This window comes from Heptranchias perlo, chromosome 1 (assembly GCF_035084215.1).
Source record: "Heptranchias perlo isolate sHepPer1 chromosome 1, sHepPer1.hap1, whole genome shotgun sequence".
NCBI lineage: Eukaryota > Metazoa > Chordata > Chondrichthyes > Hexanchiformes > Hexanchidae > Heptranchias > Heptranchias perlo.
In genome coordinates this window covers 186749247-186769968 of record NC_090325.1, presented here as the reverse complement: position 1 = coordinate 186769968, position 20722 = coordinate 186749247, and the positions used below count along the sequence as shown (strand labels likewise).

Below are 20722 nucleotides of genomic sequence, written 5' to 3'. Positions count from 1 at the left end.
GCTTTGTCCCATTATATAGACTATTTCAATACTATTCCTTTATCTGGTCATAGCCCATCAACAAAAGCCAATGCTAATTCTGCTTGTTATGGGCAGACAATGAAGCAATATTACTAATGGCAGTTCTGGTCTCCATATTACGAAAAGGATATAGAGGCTTTGGAGAAGGTGCAAAAGAGCTAAAAGTATGATACCAGAACTGAGAGGTTGTAACTATCAAAACTAAACAAACTGAGACTCTTTTCTCTAGAAAAGAGCTGAGGGGTGACCTATTAGTGACTGTCTTATGAAGGTGTTCAATAGGTTGGATGTAAAGACTTGGGGGGGGGGGGGGGGGGGGGGTCCAAAACCAGGGGTCATAAATATAAGACAGTCACTAATAAAATCCACTAAGGAATTCAGGAGAACCTTATTTACCCAGAGAGTGGTTAGAATGTAGAACTTGCTACCACGTAGAGAGGTTGAGGCGAATAACATTGATGCATTTAAGAGAAATCTAATTAAGTACATGAGGGAGAAAGGAATAGAAGGATATGCTGATGGGGTTAGATGAAGTAGGGTGGGAGGTGGTTCGTGTGGAGCACAAACACCGGCATTGGCCTGTTTCTGCACTGTAAATTCTAAGATATATACATGATTTAAATACTTCAAAGCACTATGATGTTCTCACGATAAGGTAAGCCTATAAACAAGCCTCAATGTTAAGCATTTGCACTTTTATATACTGTAGAATAATTCATTCTGATGCAAAGAAAAGGTGTGAGAATCTTATGCTATTACCTAGTGTTATGGTCTTCCACATTCTTTAAATGGGGGTCAATACAATAGCCACATAGATATAGCAATGCCACTGCCTTGACACAAGACAGCTGGAAAGAGTGAACTAAAAGTGAGTGCAACTAGCAGTAATGAGGTCTGCAGTCAAGCAGCTAAAAGATTCCCAAATCTGCTTCCAGGCAGATATACATTGTCCGTTATAGTCTCACCTGCAGCTGTCTTTAAAGGGCCCATATTACCCTTTACCACTATATTTATAAAAACCTTTGCTGTTCAATTTGATATCCCTTGCAAGTTTATTTTCACATGCCCATTCTGCAGTTCTTACTTTTAGATTTTTATAGCTCACCCAGGCTGCAGGATTTCCACTTTTCCTTGCATTTGTGTAAGCCTTTACTTTTAGCTTGATATTGTCACTTACCTTGTTTGTTGACTAGGGTTGCTTAACTGCACAAGTGGAGCCTTTACATTTTAGGGGTATGTACTGATTTTGTATTGTACCAAATACTTCTTTGCATACTTCCCACTGTTTGTCTGTAGCCATTAATAGTTCAGCCCAGTTTATTGCAGTCAATTTATTTCACATCTCTTTAGAGAATGCTTTACTTAAATTTGAAACACTCTGGTTTGTGACTCTCCCTTCGCCCTCTCAAAATCTCCCATTATAACCACGTTAGCTATAGCAAATGCTACAGTAGTTAGGTAACAAAAGCATTTCCAATCGTAACTCGCTGTGTAAAAAAAAAATTCTCATCTCACCTCTGGCTCCTTTGCCTATTACCTTAAATCTGTGTCTTCTAATTAACGGCCCTTCTACCAGTGGAAACAGTTTCTCCATTTAGTCTATCGAATGCCTTCATGATTTTGAATGCCTCTATTAAATCTCCCCTTAACCTTCTCTGCTGTAAGGAGAACAATCCCAGCTTCTCTAGTCTCTCCACATAACCGAAGTCCCCCATCCATGATACCATTCTAGTAAATCTCCTCTGCACCCTCTCCAAGACCTTGAGATCCATCCTAAATTGTGGTGCCCAGCAATGAAATGGCAGAATGTATTAATTCAAAGATTAGAGGCTTGTAGCAAAAGCAGAGTTGTTTTAATGGGAGACTTTAATTTTCATAGAGATTGGGAAGCACAGAGCAGCTCAAGTCAGAAAGGTAGTGAATTTCTTGTGTGCATTCAAGAGGGCAGGCCTTTCTAGATTTAGTAATGAGCCAGACTTAGATAAATGTTCCTTTACTGTTAGAATATTAACTAACAGTGATCATATAATTGTATTCAATTTTAGGTTTGGAAAGGAGAAACTTAAAAGTTACTAAGATTCTAGATTTTGGTAAGGCTAACTTTAACAGGATGAGACAGAGACTGAGGACAGCAAACTGGTCAAAACTTATCGGGTAAAACTACAAATGAACAGTGGGAGGTGTTCAAAAAATATATACCTCTAAGGGGCAAGTGCTCTACTCACCAAATAAAACCACCATGGTCGACAAAAGAGGTGAGATAACAAAAAAACTAAAGGAAAGAGCATACAAAAGTGCAATCAATAGTGTAGATCCGGGGGACTGGAAAGAGATATAAAGAACAGCAAAGGAAGACAAAAGATAGTAAGAGCTGCAAAAAGGGAATACGAAAAGAAACTTGAGGGATATCAAGATTAACACAAATTTTTACAATTATATTAGAAAAAGGGTAGTCAAGGGGAATGTGGGCCCTTTAAAAACAGATGTGGGAAATATTGCAAATGAAAGTAAGGAAATGGCAGACTTGTTGAATAATTACTTTGTGTCAGTCTTCACAGTAGAGGAAGACGATAATATACCTGACATTCCAGGGATACTAATAATGCATCAAGGACTGGAACTCACTAAAGTTAACATAAGCAAGAAAACAGTATTAAAAAAAAGTGGGACTAAAGACTTACAAATCCCCAGGTCCTGATGGTTTCCACCCCAGGGTTTTAAAGGAAGTAGGTGAGGAAATTGCAGATGCATTAGCCATAATCTCCCAAAACACTCGATTCAGGAATTGTCCCTCTAGATTGCAAAAATTGCATATTTCCTAGTTTCTCTCACCATTATTTAATAAAGGTGAGAGAAACTAGGAAATTATAGACTTGTTAGTCTACCATCTGTTTAGGGGAAGTTATTGGAATCTATAAGGACAGAGTGACTGAACTAATTAGAGAGCGCCAAACATGGATTAGTAAAGGGTAGGTCATGCCTAACCTAATTGAATTTTTTGAGGAAGTAACTAAAAGTAGACAGAGGAATGTCTATGGATATAGTTTATATAGACTTCTAGAAGGCATTTCATAAGGTTCCACATAAGAGACTGTTAGCTAACATTAAAGCTCATGAAATTGAAGGCAAATTATTGACCTTGTTAGGAGAGGCAATGGAAGACAGAGTAGGGATAATGGGTTGTGTACTCAAATTGGAAGCAAGGATCTGTGCTGGGGCCTCAACTATTCACTATATTTATTAATGACTTAGGTAACAATAGAGCAATGTATTACAGATGGGGGCATAAAATTACAAAGCCATTGATAGATTAAGTGAGTGGGCAAATGGCAGATGGATTTCAACACAGGCAAGTGTGAGGTCATCCATTTTGGACGAAGGACAGATCAGAGTTTTTTTTTAAATGGTGAAACGCTAGGAACAGTGGAGATCCAAAGAAATTTAGGGGTTCATGTACACAGATCACAAATATTGAGAGCTAGAATGTAAATGGGACAAAGTTTTGCTACAGCTGCACAAAGCCCTGGTTAGACCACATCTGGCCCACTGTACAGTTCTAGGCACTGCACCTTCAAAAGGATACATTGGCCTTGGAAGGAGTGCAGTGCAAATTCACCAGAATGTTACCAGGGCTCCAAGAGTTAGGTTATGAGGAGAGATTACATAAACTAGGCTTGTATTCCCTGGAATACAGAAGGTTAAGTGGTGATTTGATTAAGGTTTTTAGGATTTTGGAAGGAATTGATAGGGTAGAAAGAAACTTTTTCTGCTGTAGGGGGAGTTTGGGACAAAGGGGACATAACCTTAAAAATCAGAGCCAGGCCATTCAGGAGAGAAGTTAGGAAACACTTCACACAAAAGGGTAGTAGAAGTGTGGAAAACCCTCCCACAAAAAGCAGTAGCTGCTAGCTCAATTGATAATTTTAAATCTGAGATCAATCGATTGATTTTTGCTAGCCACCGGTATCAAGGTATATGGAGCTAGCATGCAGATCAGCCATGATCTCATTGAATGAGAACAGGTTCAATGGGCTGGATGGCCTACTCCTGTTTCTATGTTCCTAATACTGAGCTGGGACCCAACTAGTAATTTATAACTGGTTTCATAACTTCCTTGGTTTTGTACTCTATGCATAAAGCCAAGGATCCCAAATGCTTTTTTTAAAAAAAAAAGCAGCCTTATCTATTTGTCCTGCCACCTTCAAAGATTTCTGTACATGCACCCCCAGGGTCTCAGTGCCTACAACCCCTTTAATATTCTACCATTTAGTTTATAATTCTCCTCCTCATTCTTCCTTCCAAAATGCATCACTTCACACTTCTCTTAAATTTCATCTGCCATGTGTCTGCCTATTTTACCAATCTATGTCCTGCTTTTCCAAGTTTCATGTCATCTGCAAACATTGAAATTATGCCCTGTACACCCAGGTCATTGATATATGTCAAAGAGCAGTGGTCCCCAATACCAACCCCTGGGAGATATAATTCTATACTTCTCCCTTCCCCCCCCCCCCCCCCCCCAAATCTGAAAAACCACTACTCTCTGCCTTCTGTCCGTAAGCCAATTTCATATCCACACTGCCACTGCCTCTTTACTCCCACAGGCCTCAATTTTACTGACAATCTGAGGATATTTTGCATTCTGTTGGGTTTTCATGAGCTGTGATATTAGCTGGCAGCCTCAAGTAAAAATCCATACACCAGTAGCTATGATGCTATGTATTCAATTACAAAAAGATGATCTGGGGACCATTTTAAGACAAAAAAAGTAATTGTTTTTAAAACCCAACAGAAAACCACAATAAAAAAGTAAACTTTAATTACAAATTAAAATACTAAAAAAAAAGAATTTCAAATCATAATTGCCATCATATTGCCAGTTGGAGTTCTTTATACAACTTTCATTCCATTGATCAAATGAAGAAAATTCAGGTACGGTGAAGTAATAAATACACTAGACTGCTCAATTCGCTAAAAGGAATAGGTTTCATGGAGCAAGCTTTAAGCTCAAAATGAATAGTTACAAATGTTTATGCATGGCTATCTTGTCACTATATTTCAAAGTATCACAGCCTATTAGTGATTTAATACATTATGTGCAAGCACAGATTTTCCATTGGGCTGCACAAGGGTTTCATGTTGGATCACTTCTCTTCGCACCACTGATTCTCCTTCCGTACCTGCAAAAAAGTACAATTAGTAAGCGAGAAAAAGTTACTGGACCCTGTCTAGCTCACCCAGTTAACAGACGGCTCAGCACATTTCTGGGGCAGTACATAGACCCACACCTGGAATTTCCAGAGGGAAAACAGCAGATCCCACAGAGAAACAGCACGAACAGCCATCTCCTCCTCCTCCTCCCTCCACCAGGAAATATTCAGATCGATGCACAAGTTCCCCCAGTGGGATCAGAGAGCAAGTGGTTGGGAGAGCAATGAGAAGATGTTCCGGTGTGAATTTAGCATTAGTTTTAAAAGCCAGATGCCTGCTGCAAAGTACATTTTCTTAATGCAGCAATTCCACTCCCTCAATAAAAAAATTCAAACAATCTCAGATGTGATGTGAAGTTTGAAAAAAAACAGGGGAAATAAAATACAATCTCATGCTTCCACTCAGCAACTGATAATGCAAGAAGTATATTTTCAGTTCAGTAGGAAGTATCACCCTTACTTGTGGGGCAAGTGTCTGAACTGAACTAATGATGAAGGTCTACACCCACAGGATAACCTGCCTTTCCTCTTTTTGCAGGTCAATGGACAGCAGCATTTTCTGTTTCTAGTATGGATTTTTGGTTTCTAAGGCATCCCGTGTGGATGGGTTTTGAAGATGGAAAGAGCCAAGTCGTTCTGTATAGTGAGAGGCTTGGAGTGGAAGAAGCCATTTCCTGTAGCAGGGGAGTTGGCAATTGTGCTGATTAACTTGAAAAAAAGGCAGCTTTTCTCTGGAGTGGCACAAAACATCTGGGGAGGCTTAAAAAGACATGCTATTTTGTGGTATCTACCCTGGACTACAATACAAACCAGAAATGCAGCAGACTTCGGATTAAATTTGAAAAGGAGGAATCACAAATGCAGAAGCACCAGTTAAAATAATGCACGAGAAAAAATGCCCAAATTTTAAATCTAAAACCAAAGAGTTTACTGTTGCTCAATGGCATGAAATCGCTGCTCCTTGAAAGTTGTAATAATGTATAGGTTTTTTTTTAAAAAATTAGCACTAATACACTTCAGATGCATTCTGTGTCACTTCTGCTGCACCTCTAAGGACTAACCACTGCAAACTGCAATATTTTTTGCCCCACTGCCTTACAAAAGATTTCCAACTCAAGAGTGAGAGACTTCAAGCCTTGAAGTCTGAATAAACTCAAGTCATGGGAATAGGTCTACTTTATCTGCAACATCTCCATAGTCAAGAAGGTTGGTCAGGCAGGTCAATCACCTTTTAAAACCACTATTGGGCCATTTCTGTACAGGTACTTCTCCAGCCTACCATTTCAAATGGTATTCATTGCTTGGCACAGACACTGGGTTAATAGGCACCTAATTTCCTGGATAGCCAGTGCCCCACAAATGTCCTCCCTGATGTCCCCTGACACCTGCATATGCACAGTCACTAACTTCCATTCTTAGGGGTGGAGGTAAAGGGAGAAGAAAAAAATGGAAGTAGAGTGTCTTTGTGGACCAGCTGGATCCATGGCGATTATGAAAGATTGGAACAGTGCTAATTCTCCGTCAACAGCCGTACAGGGCCATACTAGCACCTTGAAGGGAGCTAGACAAGCAGAGCAGTCAGTAGGGGCTGGGATTCTTCACACTGTTCCAGGTAACTCCACAAGCCATTAATGGAAAAGAATGCAATAGGAAGTATGATTCGCTCCAGGATCAAAATTAGGTCTAAACTAGAAAAGAGAAGTCAGCTAGCAACTGAACGAGGGGCAAAAAGAGTATGGTTCACAGAAACTAAGACAGAGCTTTGGCATTGGAGCAGATTAAGCGACCACTGAAGGGAATTGGAGATCAGCAGGCATCTCAGGGAAAAAGGTATAAAAATCATTCCATGCAGTTAGAACATGTTAATTCACAGACAGGAGGGTCATTACAGAAGCAGCTGGACTAGGGAAAAGCAGACACATTTTCCAAAACCATTGCAGTCAGTTGATTTATTATTAGTGCTAAACAAATCTGGTCTCATTCATAGAATGAGATTTGTTGCAAGATGTTGTGCGAGGGGAAGTGATCAAAAAAGGTGATGAAACTGAAGCAATGCAAGTTAGGAATGCAGGAATAAGAGTGGGCCATTCAATTAGATCATGGCTGATCTGTATCTATTAGAAATGGAGATGTGGAGGAATCTTGATAATGCATGTGTCTGCAGCAAGTCCAGCAACCCCCTTTATAGGACTACCGATTATGCTAACCAGAATGTTTAACGATTCACTAACAGCATAGAGAATGGTTAGCTTAATTACATTCTCATGATGGAGCTGGAGGATACATGTTTATAACTGTGGCCCACCAAGCACTGATGGCAGCCATCCCTCCTACTTCCAGCAGAGGACAATATGCCACTAACAGGATTTCTCCCCTTCCCATCCCTCTAACAGGGGATCTCTGCTCTCAGCTGCCCCCCAAAACACACAGAGCATCTCTTTTCTGATCCTCCCTCAATGTGATTCCTTCATCTACCCCATTCCCCAGTCTCTGTCCCAGGCTGCAACATAGCTGAAAAAGTAGAGATCTGTTCAGAAACCAACTGATGCAAGTCACGGGCAAGACTGGTTATGGGCATGTTCCTTAGTGCACACATTCAGCAGCTCAGCAGGGCATGATTGCACTGTTTGCAGAGGGCCAGGTGTTGCAGCCACATTTATAGGTAATTTGAGCATTTTTAGGACACATGTAGGGTGGACAAGGAGCAGCCAGGCCAGCTTGAGAATGTTTTAGCTGAGAATGAAGAATATTTTTGCTCAAATGTAATTAGGCAGAAAATTTAATTTGGGGAATAATTAAAGTTAACCACTTAGAGAATGAGAAAAACAAAGTAGATAGATGAAAATTGACAGATCAAGGGTCATGATGTGGGCAATCATGACAGATTACAAATTATAAACATACAGTAAAGCATACTGCACTCAAACATGGACTGGTTATAAAGTAGAGCTCTCTATACACTCCTCTCAAATGTCAAATCTAAATTTAATAAGGGCACCTCCTACTGCATCAGTGGAAACTTGTCTAGTGCCCACATCAGACACCAGTCGGACTTGCCAAATGAAAAAGTTATATAGTTAGTTTTGCGTCATGGACTCATGCCCACTAAGAACTGGGTTGGACTAAGGACCCTTGCACCCCAGTGTCTTGAGGGGAGTAGAAAAAATTGCCTCTCGAGATATCACCTCAAATATGCGGTTGTTCAAAACAAGACAACTTGAGCAGAAAACAACTTATTAGAAGCCTTCTTGCAATCCTTCAAATAGATAAGCCAGCAGTACCTGTGCTTCCTCTTCCTCAGTAAAATCATTTTTGATGTTGAAAGTTTTGCGAATTTCTTCAGGAGTTTTCCCTTTAATCATGTTTGCCACAGTTTTGCAAGTTACATCTAGAAGGCCCTTTATATCAAGGTAGTTTGCAGCCTATTTAAAAAAGAAAGCTCATTAAAACCAAGCTATTAAGAGAAATACAAAAATTAAACTCCTTGCTCCTCACCCCACGATTTATTCGGTATCAATATACTGAGAGGTGGGACTGGGTACAACCAAGCCAAGAGAACAAGATAGCTTCCTGAGCAGATAACATGTTGACAGACACCTTGATGCAGGAGCCAATGATGGCTTTGTTAAGGAGCTAGTGAACTTGCACTGTCCCTAGTCCACAACACATTAGTAGCCACGTACAGTCCTCTAGAATGCTTTTAACATCCTGCAATGCAGCATTTGTAAAATATTGTTTTGACCACCTTGAACCTACCCAGTAACTAAAAAATAATCAATCCACATACTTACCTAGTTGCTCAATGTGCATCTTCTGGCAAACCTACTCTGCCACACCACAGCACTGTAGTTACAAAATGCTGCCCTATCCAAGGCTTTAAACCACTGGTCAATAGCTCACTCATCTTTGAATACAAGAGAACTGTTCACTACTTTAATTGGGGTCCCACCCCAGTACATCAAACAAAAAACTTACATTTAAGTGGTACAAAAAGTATTAAGTTTGTTACTTGTGATTCCCAGACAACTGAGAAAATGGCAAATATAAATATTTACATAGAATATTATGGCACAGTGACAGGCCATTCAGCCAAACTGGTCTATGCTGGTGTTCATACTCCACACAAGCAACCTCCCACCTCATCAACAGATCCTTCGACTCCTTTCTCCCACGTGTTTATCCAGCTTCCCCTTAAATGCATCTATGCTATTCGCCTCAACCACTCCACGAGGTAGCAAATTCCACATTCTCACCACTCCACCATCAAAACAGAAGAAAGGTCTTGCATTTATATCTCAGGATGAACCAAAGAGCTTCACATACAATGAATTGCTTTGAGGTACAGTCACTTATGCAACATCAACTAACGACAACATTTACACAGTTGGACAAAGCTAGCAAAACTTAGATGAGAACTTATTAAAAAGCACAAAAACTTCAACGCATACTAACCAGTATTAATTCAAAGAGAGTACCCTGGTCGACTTTCAGAAACTCTTGATCCCATACAGGTATGTCATCGGTTCTCTTTTCTTTGTTTTCATCGTCCTCTGGTGGGGGAGGATCATCCCGGTGATGTGTACACCACTGGATCACCTGGTGCACAAACACAACCTTAACCTTCAAGCTAGTCATTTGTACATAGACGTGCCTGAGCCACACAGGTTGAAACTGTCCACACTTATTTAACAGAATCCTGGAGCCAATATAGGGGAAAGTTTCCTCCCAACAATCTGAGCTGAATTCAGTCCTACATCAGAGGGGAAAAGGACAGTGTTCTAACCCACTGCAATACACTATTCATATATTCCAACAAAACATTAGGCAAGCACCACAACTGCAGCAATAGGCTTCATCTACAAGAACTTGTATTTCTAAGGCACCTTTCACTACCTCAGGACATCCCAAAGCACTTTACAGCCAGTTAAGTACTTTTTGAAGTGTGGTTACTGCTGTAATGTACGAAACACAGCAGCCAATTTGCACACAGCAAGATCCCAAGATAATGTCCAGATCATCTGTTTAATGTTAGTTGAGAGATAAATATTTGCCAGGACACCAGCCCCAGGGAGAACTCCCCTGCGCTTCTTCAAAGTAGTGTCACGGGGTCTTTTACACCCACCCAAGGGGGCAGACGGAGCCTCGGTTTAATGTCTCATCCGAAAGACAGCACCTGACAGTGCAGCAGTCCCTCAGTACTGCACTAGTGTCAGTTTACAGTATGTGCTCAGGTGTCTGGAGTGGGGCTTGAACCCATGACCTCCTGACTCAGGTGAGTGTGTTACCACTGAGCCATGGTTGACAAATACCAATTTGACTTTGAATAGTCTATCGATAAAGTGAAACGGCTGAAGCAAGAACTGCATCCCAGCAAGGAATCATTACCCTCAGGAGAGATCAGTACGGAAAAATATTTTGCCATCTTACCTTTTTCAGAATAGCAGCATTCACATTTGGTAGTGGCACTGGATCATCATCACCTTCATCATCCATACCTAGATCTGTTTTAAAAAAAGGACAAAGCAAATGACAAACTAAGGATCACTCTCATTTTGATGTCAACACACAAATATACATGGCTTGTAGTTCTAGCTAAGGCAGAATTTTATTGTAAGTGACCAAGACAATTTCACATCAACTATCCACATAATACACTTTCTCCAGGTTAGGTTATGACATCTAGATGTGTCATCAATTCTCTCACATCCCATTAAATTTACTGCTTTAGATTTACCCCCCCCCCCCCCCCCACCCCGGGTATGTTATCTTCTATATAGAAATCACAACCTGTGTAAAATATTTTGCCAGCTAGCCTGGGCATCATGAATTGCGAGCAGGGGAAGCAGAAATTCCTGTCCACCTACAGCAAAATCAAATCCCCAACACACAACAGAACCAAGATTAATCCTTTCATCGGTCACCATCAGCTAATCTAGAGGAAGGAAAGACCAGATACGCTAGTCATGTCCTAATATTTAAAAACTGTATCCCTCCAGAAACATCAGCATCCCATGAAAACAACCTTGCTGCTATAAGTTCATAAAGTCACTATTTATAACCTATTACTTTTGGATCTTAAAAAAATATTCTTACTGCGAGATTACAGTCAGCTCATTGCCAGCTTATTTACTGCACTGTCACGTTATTAGTACTGGATCTCTGCCACATCTATCAATAGTATCCTGCAACGGCACTGCAGCTAGTTAATCCCCTGCTGCATTCAGCATCATGTCAGCAGCAGGGAGTGCTTTCTGTCAGCTCATAGCACAAACAGTGCAACAGAAAGGACAGCATTTAGTAAAAATAAAAAACAATGTAAACAAAAATATCTAATTCCTAACTGGTGGTGGTACCTTTGCTTTTAGATGTATAAAATGTAGAACTCATTACTAGTAAAATAGTATTGACCCTATATTATTAGGTGAAACTACCAAAGAATCTGAATTGACAACCTTTTCTGTTACCTCGGCTGACAAGAAAAAGTGACAGTACAGGAAAACATTTGTATTATTTTTGGCGATGACAACTGGGGGGGGGGGGGGGGGGGGGGTGAAATCACTTTCAGCAGGGGTACAAGATGGGCAGTGATGGATTGACTGCCCGTTATACATCTTGGAGTCAATGGAACAGAAAATCCATGGGGGGAGGGAAGGGAAGAGGAGGATCCACTACCACTTGTTTTGCACCCCTGAAGTTGAAATTCCCCCACCTTGAATTTTTCCAATATTTGTGAAGCGAACATAAAATAGAATAGTGATCCAAACTGCAAATGTACTTTTCGCAACCAGGTGAACAAGAATCAATCCTTCATACAGAAGGTCAGTGATGCATGAGATACCTTGCAATATATGAATAAGCAGTCACTCTGGTTTACCTGACCATCCAATTGAGATCTTCACCTAAATGCCAACATTATTAGCAGTCAAAGCAGTACAAGCTTAGTTTCTAAGCATCAAGTCCAGCTGGTATGGGGAAGCAGAACAGTATGAAACAAATTTTAAAAACAGTTATCTCAGAGCCCATCTTTGGATATACCTTCCAACATGGTTTTGATTGTGATGGATTGTTTTGCTATTTCTACATCAACCTCGAAGATCTCTCCATCTGAGCTTTGCAGCTTGATGGCTGGCATTTTCTAGAAAGTGAAGAAAAACATAAATTATGAAGTTAATTTTCTTTCCAGGCAAATGCCCACATCACCCACTCCCTCTCTCTACCCCTCACAAACTCCCAATTAGTCCAAAGCTCCACACCCACGTCCTCTTATGCATTAGCCTGCACAATCCCATTACCCTCATCCTTATTTTCCAAAGCCTCACCCTCCCTACCCAAGCAATATTTAACTGTATTTCTTACTTAACATCTTCCATTTCTGCCTTATCTCTTGTCCACAGCTCTACCAGTAGTGGCTAATCCTCAGTCACTACATCCATGCCCTCTGGAACTCCATCTCACCATTTATTTCTACACCTATGCTTTCAGTTCTCATCCCCTTAATTTCTTTCTACACCCCTCCCAATCACCATATCATTTCTCATTAAGTACCCAAAGATATTCTTCTACATGACACACACAAGAAATAAAAAAGTCTCCACGGGTGTTTAAGGCAAAGACCAAAACATAATTAAAATAAAAATCCAGACAGAAACACTCAAAAGATCCACACCCTCATAGCCTACACAAATAGAATACCCCAATATCTCAATTCAGCTTGTAATTCAATTTTCTTTCAAAAAGCTCTGCAGGAATCCTCATCAGCTGAACTCACTTGATGTAGCCAGGCTTGGGGTTTTTGTGGGGGGGGGGGGGGGGAAGCGCAGAGAGCGACAGACAGAGAGCAGCAGAAATCAAAAGGAATAAAGGATCTCCCTCGTTTCTTAAGTCAGAAAGTGAGTAGACCGGCTTCCAGCTGGAAGAAACGCTCATCACCCAGCTTTAGCCCATGGACTGCACCTCCCGTTGACAAACCAGGGTCTTCTAGCAGAGGGCATCACTCAAAAGCCTATCACAAACTGCTGGCAGGCAGCAAGCAAATTACGGAACTGAAGTCCAAACCACGCGGGGGCACGTCCAGCAAATTGAAAGCAACCTCCTTAAGTCAGGTTAGCAGTCAGCTGGACCAGCTATTCGTGGGGGTGGGGGTGGGGGTACACACATAGCCACCGACACCACCCTGGCTACATACACTGCTAGGCCCGGGAGATGGAGGACGGAGAGAGCGCGGGGGGGGGGGGGGGCTGCGGGGCTGCGGCTGCAAATGGTCACTTCCTTTGGCAGGTGCGCGAGCACGCGCGCCAGGCAGGCCGGCCGGCCGATAGAACCCGGCGCGGGAGGTTTCCACGGTTACCAGTGTCCTCGCGCTCCGATTGTGCCGTCGCTCCGCTCGGCTCGGCCTCACTCGACTCCCACTCCGGCAGCGGCTCCTCTCACTGACCCGCCCCCGGCCGCGCTCCGTCCTATTTATAAGGGCAGCAGCTGCAGTGACGTCACAGGCCCTGCTCTGCGCAACGGCCAGGACCCTAGATCGCCCCGCCCCGCCCCCCACCCACCCACCCACCCAGCCCAACCGCCTACTTGGGGGGGGGGGGGGGGGGAAAGGACAATTAAAAAAAAACACACACACGCCGCCGGGGTTAATTTTTTTTCACTTCAGCCACCCTCCTCCCCCTACTAAAACGCCATTGCAAATGTTAAAAATTTCAGGACAATTTTCACTGGCTGAGTATAGAGCAAGAAACTTAAATAGACAGCAAGACGACGAAGGAGGAGGGGGGGAGGGGAAATCCAGCCAGGCTGCGCGCGCCGATCTCTTTATTAAACCAATTATCCGTTAGAAGGTATAAAGGACGTTAAGTTAAAGGTTTGGATGGCGCCGTCACCTCATCAATGGAAGGCCTCCTCTCCAACGGTTTTAAGGCCGCCGATTTCCCTCGTAGATGCGGCCGATCTCCGAGACCCCTCCCCCCCCCCCTTTTCAGGCTTGACAGGCAGCGATGTATTGTGGGTGGGGGAAGGAGGGGGCGGAGTCAGCCCGCCGGCACGTGACCAGTGGGCGCCGCGGCGCACTCTGGGTATTGTAGTCCCACCTGCTGCTTCGGGCGCCGAACTACCGCTCCCATGATGCATAGAATCATGAGACCAGAAGAGAGAGGAGCAGGAGTAGGCCATTCGGCCCCTCGAGCCTGTTCCGCCATTCAATGAGATCATGGCCGATCTGATTTTTTTTTACCGCAACTCCACTTTCTCCATATCCTTTGACTCCCTGGCTGATCAAAAATGTTGTGGAGATGCCGGTGATGGACTGGGGTTGACAATTGTAAACAATTTTACAACACCAAGTTATAGTCCAGCAATTTTGTTTTAAATTCACAAGCTTTCGGAGGCTTCCTCCTTCCTCAGGTGAACGAAATGAAATCCTTTCGTTTCGTTCACCTGAGGAAGGAGGAAGCCTCCGAAAGCTTGTGAATTTAAAATAAAATTGCTGGACTATAACTTGGTGTTGTAAAATTGATCAAAAATGTGTCTAACTCAGCCTTGAATGTATTCAATGACTCAGCCTCCACAGCTTTTTGGGGTAAAGAATTCCAAAGATTCATGACCCTCTGGGAGAAGAAATTCTTCCTCATTTCCATCTTAAACGGGCGACCCCTTATTCTGAGACTATGCCCCCTAGTTTTAGATTCCCCCATGAGGGGTAACATCCTCTCAGCATCTACCCTATCGAATCCTCTCAGAATCTTGTATGTTTCAATAAGGTCTCCTCTCATTCTTCTAAACTCTAATCAGTATGGACCCAACCTGTTCAATCTTTCCTCATAGGACAACACTTCCATACCTGGAATCAACTTAGTAAACCTTCTCTGAACTGCCTCCAATGGAAGTATGTCCTTCCTTAAATAAGGGCACCAGAACTGTACACAGTACTCCAGGTGTGGTCTCAGCAGCACCCTGTACAGTTGTAGCATGACTTCCTTGCTTTTATACTCCATCCCCCTAGAAATAAAGGCCAATATTCCGTTTGCCTTCCAGATTACCTGCTGCACCTGTATGTTGATTTTTTTTGTGTTTCATATACGAGGACACCCAGATCCCTCTGTACCGCAGCATTTTATAGTATTTCTCCATTCAAATAATATTTTACTTTTTTATTTTTCCTCCCAAAGTGGATGACTTCACATTTTCCCACATTATATTCCATCTGCCAAATTTTTGCCTATTCGCTTAACTTGTCAATATCCCTTTGCAGACACTTTGGGCTCTATTTTAGCACCCGCGATCGGGTGCGTTCCTGGCGGAGGGCTACGAAAATTGGGAACTCCCAGGGCGGGTCGCCCCATTTCCGGGTTCCCCACTGACGCGCTGACATGCGTGCGCAGCCCCCGCATGTGGGACTCCCGCAGGCAATTAAAGCCGGCAGGGTGAGACTTAAGGGGCTCGATTTTACCAGGCCTGCGGGTTTCCGGCGGGTTGGGTTTCGGGAGCGTGGTCAACACGCTCGGTGAAATTAGTGGGTTGCCCGCGCGATCGTAGCAGGCAATCCACTGCTGTTCCGGGCTCCGCGCTGCTGGTCTGCGCGTCGGGCGGGCTGCGCATGTGCAGTACGATCTGTCAGCTGGAGGCTCTCTAGTTAAAGGGGCAGTCCTCCACTGACAGATGCTGCAACCAACAGAACAGCATGGAGCAGCCCAGGGGGAAGGCTGCTCCCAGTTTAATGATGCCTGACCCCAGGTATCATCAGATGGGGTGAGGAGGAGGGGGAGGACAGAGCTCTTCCACCCGGCGGGCGGGAGGAAGCGGCCTGCCTCTGCCACCAAGAAGGCCTGGCTCGAGGTGGCAGAGGAGGTCACCTGCACCACCAACATATCGCCCACCTGCATACAGTGCAGGAGGCGCTCCAATGACCGCAGTAGGTCAGCCACAGTGAGAACACGTAGTCTTTCCCCTACACTCCGTCTGCCACAACACTGCCCCCACCCCACATCTCCTTCGGCACCGCCAACACTACTCTGTCACATCACCCCTCATACCCACTCAAACCCCATCGTCATCTTACCTGCACCTACTCACCTCGCGAGTACTCACCCCGCCACTAACACGCAACCCAATCCTCATATAATCTCATGGCTCTATCCCATACTCACCCTCTCGTGCATCTCCCTCACGGCCAGCCTCACTCAACCTGTCACTACCTGTGCTGCAGCCACAGGGCATGCATCACATATGTGCAGTAGGAAGTGTAAGGCAAACGTGTCGTGAGCATGAAGGGGATGCACAAGGGTGTTTGAGGGTTTGTCATGGGTGTTACCTATATTGAATTTCAGAACAACTCACATCACACATTATATTGGCACCACCACTGCCATGTCTCCGCGAATCCTGTCTGTTTTGTGCAATAATGCCCGCTCCTGGGTATCACTATGAGGACCCACCACTGATGCCACCCATTGTGTTACTGCAGAGTAGGTGCAGGTGTATTTGCAGGGCTCCTCCGCGCAGACAACTGAGAGACGTCGGCGGTGTACCCGGCTGCACCCTGGAAAGATGCGGAGGAGAAGTTGTGGAGGGCAGTGGTGACTTTGGCAGCGACAGGTAAGAAGATGGTGCACGGGCCAGCCAGGAGCAGCTCGGCATGGAAGAGGCTGCAGATGTCCACGACTACATGTCGAGTGAATCTGCGCCTCCGTGTGCACTGCTGCTCGGAGAGGTCCGGGGAGCTGCGCCTCGGTCTGTGGACCCTGTGGCGAGGGTAGTGCCCTCTGCGACGCGTCTCTCTCTGCGGTAGCCCTCCCTCCTGCTGTACAGGTGGATGTGTCACAGCACTCTGTTGTGGAGCTCCACGTGTCAGAGGTGGACGGCGTGGATGGCGAGGCTGGCGATGTTGTGCGCCCTCCGAGGAGGTCATGACTGCAGCTACGGCGGCACCCATCCGCAATATGTACATCTGAGGGGGTGCGCTAGGTAGGCACATGTCTCCGGACCCCGGGGTGAGTGTGCAGGTTGGTGACTTTGACCGTCAGGAGGGGGGTGGTGGAGGCCACACTTTGTCCCAAGTGACAGAGCGGCCTCCTGCAATGGGTGAGGGTCGCCCCCCACCCCCACCTGTCAAATGGACCTTTGCAGCTGCCACAGGCTGACGGCTGCAACACGTCCAGTTCAACTGGGAGTGTTTCCCCCAGTGTGTGAAACAGTCCCATGTTTATCCAAAATCGCACACAGTCCCTTAATCAGGTCAGTTAATGACCTGAACAAGCAAAATAAATACACTCAAGTGGCATCCCGCTGGCTTTAATTGCCTGCGGGATTCCCACCAGCGGGGGCTGTGCACGCACCCCCACACGTCATCGGGGAACCCGGAAGTGGGCGGGATCGTGGCGCGATCCGGTCACGTGCCTGGATATCGGGATTTTCGGGGCCCCCCCGTTGGAAACACACACGAAACCCGCTGGTAAAATCGAGCCCAAGGTATTTATTTTGGTATTTCAGGTCGTTTACAGACCTGATTAACGTGATATTTTAGGAGGGTTGGGATTTTACAAACAACTGAGACTGTTTCCCGTACTGGGGGAAACACTCCCAGTTCAAATGGACGTGTTGCAGCCGTCAGCCTGTGGCAGCTGCAAAGGTCCATTTGACAGGTGGGGGGGGGGGGAGACCCTCACTCATTGCAGGAGGCCACTCTGTCACCTTGAACAAAGTTTGTCCTCCACCACCCTCCTCCTAACAACAAAATTTACCAACTTGCACACTTACCCTGATGTCCAGACACATGTACCGACCTTGCGGACCCCCTCAGATGTACATCTTCCGGATGGGGGCTGCCGTAGCTGCAGTCATGACCTCCTCGGAGGGCGAACAGCATCACGAGCCTCGCCGGCCACGCCGTCCACTTGACACGTGGAGCCCCACAACAGAGTGCTGTGACACATCCACCTGCACAGCAGGAGGGAGGGCAATGGCAGAGAGAGATGCTTCGCAGAGGGCACTACCCTCGCCACAGGGTCCACACACCGAGGCTCAGCTTCCTGGACCTCTCTGAGCAGCAGTGCACATGGAGGCTCAGAGTCACTCGACATGTAGTCGTGGACATCTGCAGCCTCCTTCATGCCAAGCTGCTCCTGGCTGGCCCGAGCACCATCTTCTTACCTGTCGCTGTCAAAGTCACCACTGCCCTCAACAACTTCTCCTCCGCATCCTTCCAGGGTGCCACCGGGGACATTGCCGATGTCTCTCAGTCGTCTGCACAAAAGAGCCCTGCAAATACACCTACACCCACTCTGCAGTGACACAATGGGTGGCATCAGTTGTGGGTCTTCATTGTGATCCTCAGGAAAGGGCATTATTGCACAAACCAGACAAGATTCGCAAAGACGTGGCAGTAGTGGTGCCAATATAATATGTGATGTGAGTTGCTCAGAAATTAAATATAAGTAAAAACCATGACAAACCCTCAAACACCCTTGTGCATCCCCTTCATGCTCACGACACGTTTGCCTTACGCTTCCTACTGCACATATGTGATGCATGCCCTGTGGCTGCAGCACAGGTAGTGGCAGGTAGAGTGAGGCTGACTGTGAAAGAGATGCACGAGAGGGTGAGTATGAGATAGAGCCATGAGATTGTATGAGGATTGGGTTGAGTGGTAGTGGCGGGATGAGTACTGGCGAGGTGAGTAAGTGCAGGTAAGATGAGGATGAGCTTTGATTGGGTGTGAGGGGTGATGTGACAGAGTAGTGTTGGCGGTGCAGAAGGAGATGTGGGGTGGGGGCGGTGATGTGGCAGATGGAGTGTAGGGGAATGAGTAAGTGTACTCACTTTGGCTGACCTACTTAGGTCATTGCAGCGCCTCCTGCACTGTATGCAGGTGGGCGATATGTTGGTGATGCAGGTGACCTCCTCTGCCACCTCGAGCCAGGCCTTCTTGGTGGCAGAGGCAGGCCGCTTCCTCCCGACCGCCGGGGAGGAGATGTCTGTCCTCCCCCTCCTCCTCACCCCATCTGATGATACCTGGAGTGAGGCATCATTAACCTGGGAGCAGCCTTCCCCCTGGGCTGCTCCATGCTGTAATTTTTCCTATTTCTTTTTTTTAATGAGTCTGAAAGACATCCAATCGCATCAAAGCAGCGACTCTTTTTTAATTCATTTTTCGTGTTTTTAGGCCCCCCTTTTATAAGAAGGGGGGGTTTAGGGTGTGTTTATGTGCAACCAAAGAAAACCAAAACCAAGTGTCAAATTATAATTTTATTATCCTGGTCCAGGATGCACTCCAGCCCCTCGGTGCCCACCGGTCGCGGAAAGCCTCAAGCGTTCCGGCAGACACCGCGTGCTCCATCTCCAGGGCCACCCGGGCGCGGAGAATTCCACGGAAGAGAGGCAGACGGTCCGAGCGACCGCCCCCACGGGCCACGCCCAACCTGGACCTGTGGATGGCCACCTTGGACAGGCCCAGGAGCAGGCCCACGAGGACGTCCACCGACCTGCCCGCCCCCCTCCTCACCGGGCGGCCAAAGATCAGGAGCATGGGACTGAAGTGCAGCCAGAACTTGAGGAGCAGCCCCTCCAAATAATCAAACAGGGGCCGCAGCCTCCCACACCCGGTGAACAAATGAAACACGGACTCGTCCAGGCCGCAGAAATTGCAGGCGGCTTGGGAGTCCGTGAAGTGGCGCAATCGCCTATTGGACGCGACTGCTCCGTGCAACACTCTCCACCCCAGATCCCAAATGGTTTTCCTATTTCTTGCAGCATCAGTCAGTGGAGGACTGCCCCTTTAAATAGAGCTCCTCCAGCTGACAGACCTTACTGCGCATGCGCTGTCCGCCCGCCGCGCAGCTCAGCAGCGGGGAACCCGGAACAAGAGGTAAGTGGCTCCAATCAGCCTGCGATCGCGCGCGGGGCAGACTGATTTCACCGGGCCCGTTACCCACGCGCCAAATCGCCTCCCCCGCCGCGAACCCGCCACCCTGGTAATATCGGGCCCTTTGTATCCTCATCGCAATTTGCTTTTCCACTTATCTTTGTATCATCAGCAAATTTGGCCACAAGACACTCTGTTCCTTCATCCAAGTCATTGATATATATTGTAAATAGTTGAGGCTCCAGCACTGAGCCCTGCGGCACCCCACTAGTTACAGATTGCCATTTTGAAAATGACCCTTTTATCCCGACTCTTTGTTTTCTGTTAGTTAGCCAATCTTCTATCCAACGCCATGAGCTCTTGTGCAGTAATCTTTTATGTGGCACCTTATCGAATGCCTTTTGGAAATCCAAATATACTGCATCCATTGGTTCCCCTTTATCCACCCTGCCCGTTGCTTCCTCAAAGAACTCTAATAAATTTGTCAGACATGATTTCCCCTTCATAAAACCATGTTGACTCTCCTTGATTGTATTATGAGTCTGGTAAAGGCACAGAAGGAGGCCATTCGGCCCATCGAGCCTGTGCCCGCTCTCTGTAAGAGCAATCCAGCTCATCCCACTCACCCGCCCTTTCT

General features: G+C 45.6%; 1 protein-coding gene across 2 annotated transcripts; it reads right to left on the bottom strand.

Moving 5' to 3' along the window:
• Positions 1 to 1869: 1869 nt before the first annotated feature.
• LOC137329507 (S-phase kinase-associated protein 1) lies at positions 1870 to 14220 on the bottom strand. Of its 2 annotated transcripts, none has more exons than XM_067994421.1 (6): positions 14111 to 14220; positions 12267 to 12366; positions 10659 to 10732; positions 9684 to 9827; positions 8513 to 8653; positions 1870 to 5201 (listed from the first exon to the last, which is right to left on the bottom strand). In XM_067994421.1, the coding sequence occupies exons 2-6, from the start codon at positions 12361 to 12363 to the stop codon at positions 5166 to 5168; spliced, it is 492 nt and encodes a 163-aa protein (XP_067850522.1). In that variant the 5' UTR covers positions 12364 to 12366; positions 14111 to 14220; the 3' UTR covers positions 1870 to 5165. The 2 variants fall into 2 exon arrangements, with proteins under 2 accessions (XP_067850522.1, XP_067850523.1); XM_067994422.1 differs by lacking the exon at positions 14111 to 14220 and adding an exon at positions 13579 to 13686.
• Positions 14221 to 20722: the final 6502 nt, after the last annotated feature.

Bases quoted from the DNA above. Each gene is read 5' to 3' on its own strand.
- LOC137329507 (XM_067994421.1), bottom strand. From the start codon at position 12,363: ATGCCAGCCATCAAGCTGCAAAGCTCAGATGGAGAGATCTTCGAGGTT. The intron at 10,733-12,266 runs GTATATCCAAAG...TTTTTAAAACAG, and splicing joins AATCAAAACCATGTTGGAAG to ATCTAGGTATGGATGATGAA. The intron at 8,654-9,683 runs GTTAGTATGCGT...TTTTTTAAATAG, and splicing joins CTCTCTTTGAATTAATACTG to GCTGCAAACTACCTTGATAT.